Raw genomic sequence first — 4,427 nt, 5'->3', positions numbered from 1 at the left:
AAGGAGTCGTTGGCTCTGTTCATCGTGGAGTTGCATACCCACGTCATGTCCAAGGCAACCAACAACGATCGGCAACAAGTTGAGGGCGTGCCAAGCTTTATGTTACTCTGACGCATCTGCCTAGTTCTTGTGGAGCAGTCGCTGGATCTTGCGCGTGATGTCGTCCAGGTCGTGGTAATACTCGCGCGGGATGCGCACGCACTTGGCCTTGTTGTGCATCTCGGCAAGCTGCGCCTGGTACGTGGCAAAGATGTATTCGCGCAGGGGCAGCGGTTCCTGCTTGGTCGGGATCGCCCACCCTGGGTAAACTTTGTCAAACTCACGGAACGACCGGTCGCCGCCTTCCAGCACCATGTACACGTCTTTCTCGACCGCCGCCGGACACGTCCCAGCCACGAGTTGCCCGGTTTCCACTTTATACGACCCGATGATGCCCTTGGGCTGATGGTATGTGTCGTGGAGGGCCTCGTTCGGATCATCGCTCAACTTGTGGCCCAACGCCTTGGTGCACGGACAAAAGCACCGCGGGCATGGCATTCCACAGCGCGGGACGACGCCGCTGGACGCGCCGTACGCTTCCGTGCGAATCATCTTGAGAATGCCGTCGGCAAGCTCGGCCGTGGTGTAGTTGGATGGCCGGAGGGCTGCTTTGTGGCGCTCAAGGCTCTGCATGGTCGAAGTGAGCACGTTAACGTCCTTGCTCGTGGTGAAGATGGTCGGGCCGTGGTGGTCGCAGTTCATGACGTCGTCGTCCGCGTTTGGGAGGTTTTCGACGAGCACGGACCTGCCGCTGCCCTTGAGCGCCTTTTGCAAGCTATGACGAAGCGCGACGATGAATCGCTTTGATCGATCTCTGTCGAACGTGGCAGCGTCCGTCGCCGCCGTCGTCACGCACGTTTTCATCGTGGTTACAATCGTGTCGGCGGCCGTCCCAAAGCACTCTTTCACCTTGGCTTGAATCAAGCCTTGGATGACGAGCGCGCTGTGGTCCGTCGGCGACTGGAGCCACCTGAGCACGTTGTCGATGCGCTTTGCTTTCATCTCGCACAGCAAACTGTGGTCCAAATACGCTTGCATCGACCGTGCGTCCGACACCCACGGTTCGTGCTTGAGTGTGGACGCGACGGAGCTCACGACTTCTTCTGCCACGGCTTTCGACAAATGGTTGGCAATCCAGTCGTCGAGTGTTGCAATGAGGAGGTCCGCTGCCTTATGCCCCGAGCACAAATGCTGCGCAAACTTCTTCATGACGGGCTTGCACGTGGCAAACTTGGCCGACACGCTGTTTTCTTCGTCCCATTTCTCTTGGATCGCCTTGAACTGCGACACGAGCGTCGTGTACAGCACCGGCACACACGCGTCGTACGTGGTGTTGGGCAGGCGGAGCTTGGCGAGAAACTCTTTGGTCTGGAGGATGCAGTCGGTCGCCACGTCTTGGCTATACCGCTGCGTGTCGACGAGGAGCGACCGAACGTACTCTTGGACTTCGAGCTGCGTGGCTTCGGTCGACTGGAGCAAGATCGTGTCGTTGGCCCGCCGCATGCGGACGACGTCGACGCGGGCCGTGGGTCCTCGCCGCCGCTGCTGATGGAGAAAGCTCAGTTGCTTTGGGTTGAACAGCCCGCCGTGGACAAACAGCTCGTAGATGGCCGGGCACACGGTCGGCGCGACGGGGGGGTGGTCCGCCTTGGCCTTGTACATGAGTCTTTCAAACAAGTCTTCAAACGCTTTGTCCGTCAAGTGAAACTTGGTCTTGGTCGCCCCTCGGTTGCCCGCGTCGCGAAACTTGGTCGTGATTTCGTCGTACAGCATCTCCTTGTACTTTTTCACGTGAATGTCGTACAAAAACACTTGGTTCACTTTGTCCTTGACGAGCCGAAGCGTGTGCGCTTCTTGGTTGATCTTGTGGTTCTGCCACTTGATTTCTTGATCGAGCTTCCACTTGGCAAACTTGTCCGCGTCCAAGTCGGCGCACGCGAGCGTGTCGAGTCGAAACACGGCGGGCTGGACCTCCTGCTTGAGCTTGTGTTCGTACTTGCGGCTGTGCTCGTCGACGCGGACATTGTTGGCGTTGTCGTCGCAAATGTGCTGAAGGACTGTGTCGAACGCTTCCGAGTACGCGCGGGCCAGGTGCTGCTTGTGCTGCGTCATGATGCGGATGAGCTCGTCGTACGACACACGCTCGTGCGCCGCCAAAAAGTCCATTTGGAAGTTGGACTGGTTGATACATTCCCACACACGCGTGAGATCGTCGTTGAATTCGCGGACGAGCCTGCCCGTCCACGGGCGATTCTTGACGAGCTGGCCGGTCGCACCGACGTAGTGGCTCGCGCGGTCGTGGATGTAATCGCGAAACTTGAGCAGCCGTTTGCCGTACTGGGGCGTCGGCGCATCGTCCGGCGGCTCGCTCGACCCTTTGATCGTGCCAAGGAATCGCACGTCGCTCGCGTCTTCGTCCTTGATGTCGACTTGGAACTGTGAAAAGTACTTGATCGACGATTCCTCCTCGTCGTCGGACGTCGCCATGGGGTTGCCACGGATCGCTTGTATTTTTTTCGCGTTGGACCGGAGGTTGCGCAGCAGCGTGTCCACGATGGTTTCCATGTTGGTGCTCTGGCTTGTGTCAATCTGGTTGAACACAAAGTAAAACTTGGACGCGAGCTGTCCCCGGTGCTTCTCGGTCAGCTCCGAGTCGAGAAACACCGACAGCACGATGGGCAAGATCTCGCTGATCGTGACGGTTGACTCGCCCTTGGTCAGGATGATCGTGGCGTCCGACGGGAGAATCGCAAGCGTCGCCATGCGATTGTCGCGCCACACGCTGCCCTCCGTCCCAATGTACTCGGGGGACCGAATCCCCTCGGTGTCGAGGAGCAAGATGTAGTCGTACTCGGCGCGCCCGTCGCACTGGAGGAGCTGGAGGCTAACGCCGCGAGTGCACCGCGACACGCTCGTGCGGAGCCGCACGCCAAACATGTAGTTGAGCAGCGTCGATTTGCCCGCCGACTGGACGCCCATGATGGACAGCACAAAGATGCGGGCCGTCGGGAGCTTGTCCTCGAGCTTGTTGAGAATCGCCGTGATCCACTTGAGGTTCACCATGGCGGCGTCCCCGTCCATGAGTTCCATCGGAAATCCATCGAGTAAATGCATGGCAGCGAGCTCGGGGAAGTGGCCGTATTCCCGCGGGCTACCGACAAACATGTGCGACAGCTCGCGCCACAAGTGTTCGAGCCCTGTCACCATGAGCCCCCACGTCTCGAGCGCATCCACGTACGCTTGCTGCGTGGCGCGGGTCTTGGCGCGGTTGACGGCGTCGCGGGCGCGGCGGTACTCGTGGCGCGCTGTCTCGCTCGCGCGCTCGCTCGAAGCAGCCAGGTGCAGCTCCAAGTCGATGATTGCCCGTTCGCGCGCCACGGGCGACTGGTGCTTGAGCGCTTCGATGAAGTGAGCAATCAACGGATGGTCCTGCACGACGCGGGAGATCTGCGTGTTGTGCTGCCTGAGTTGGCGCGCTTTCTCGAGGTGCATTTCTTTATTCGCGACGTTGGTTTCCCGGTGGTACATGATCATGAGCTTGGCCTCTTCGACGAAGATGCGCTGGAGTTTGAGCGTGTGTGTGCGGAACGATGCAAAGTCCGTGGCGAGGCAAACCGCAGCCGCGCTGACGGCGGCCGGGCGAGTCGGGACAAGTGCCGTCGACGCGGCGGCGATCTCTGGCACCGGGACACGCCCCGCCGCACCCTTCTCCGGCATGCCATACATGAACAAGTACTCTTGTATCGACGCGTACGACGATGAAATGGGGCATCGCATCTCGATCGTCGTAACCACGGATCCATCTTCCGACACATCTTCGTCGTCTTCGTCTTCGTTCGAGTGCTGCCACTTGAGGACGCACCCTCGGCGCATGGGGACGTTGCTGCCGCCGTCCTGCCCAACGTCGATAACGATGGCGTCGGCAAACGCTTCGATGAACGTGTCGAGGCGGTGGTACTCGCCGATCACGTGTAGCACCATGACGGTCTCGAATTTGCTACCTTGCTTGACAAAGCCCCACCCGAGCTCGGCCACGCACGGCCGTTGGGTGACGCGGTTGCTACAGACCCGGTCGAGGGCATGCACCGACTGGATATGAAACACATTTTTGATCCAGTCCTTGGTCACGCTGCTCATGGCGTCGCGGTCCGACACAACAACGACGCGGAGGGCAGCCACGTCGCGCATCAAGCACGCCGTACTCGTCGTGCCTTCGGTCGCTGACGAGATCAGCGTGTCGACGTACTCGAGTGCCGCCGCTTCGCACCGAAACGTGGTCGGGTGGTCGGACGTGGCCACCAGGAACGGGACGAGCACGCGGCGCTCGAGCAAGAGGCGAAACACCTCGGCCCGAGCGGTCACGCTCAGCGATTGCGCGAGCTCGAGCA

At 60.1% G+C, this 4,427-nt stretch overlaps 1 protein-coding gene across 1 annotated transcript; it reads right to left on the bottom strand.

Moving 5' to 3' along the window:
* Nucleotides 1–120: 120 nt before the first annotated feature.
* On the bottom strand, nucleotides 121–4,227 carry H310_01744 (hypothetical protein; the record flags this gene model as incomplete). Its single annotated transcript, XM_008864972.1, has 1 exon — nucleotides 121–4,227. The coding sequence occupies one exon, from the start codon at nucleotides 4,225–4,227 to the stop codon at nucleotides 121–123; it is 4,107 nt and encodes a 1,368-aa protein (XP_008863194.1).
* Between the last annotated feature and the right edge of the window lie 200 nt (nucleotides 4,228–4,427).

The sequence above is a fragment of the Aphanomyces invadans genome (assembly GCF_000520115.1).
Source record: "Aphanomyces invadans strain NJM9701 unplaced genomic scaffold supercont1.3, whole genome shotgun sequence".
Taxonomy (NCBI): Eukaryota; Oomycota; class Saprolegniomycetes; order Saprolegniales; family Verrucalvaceae; genus Aphanomyces; species Aphanomyces invadans.
This window is presented reverse-complemented; position numbering and strand designations above follow the sequence as displayed.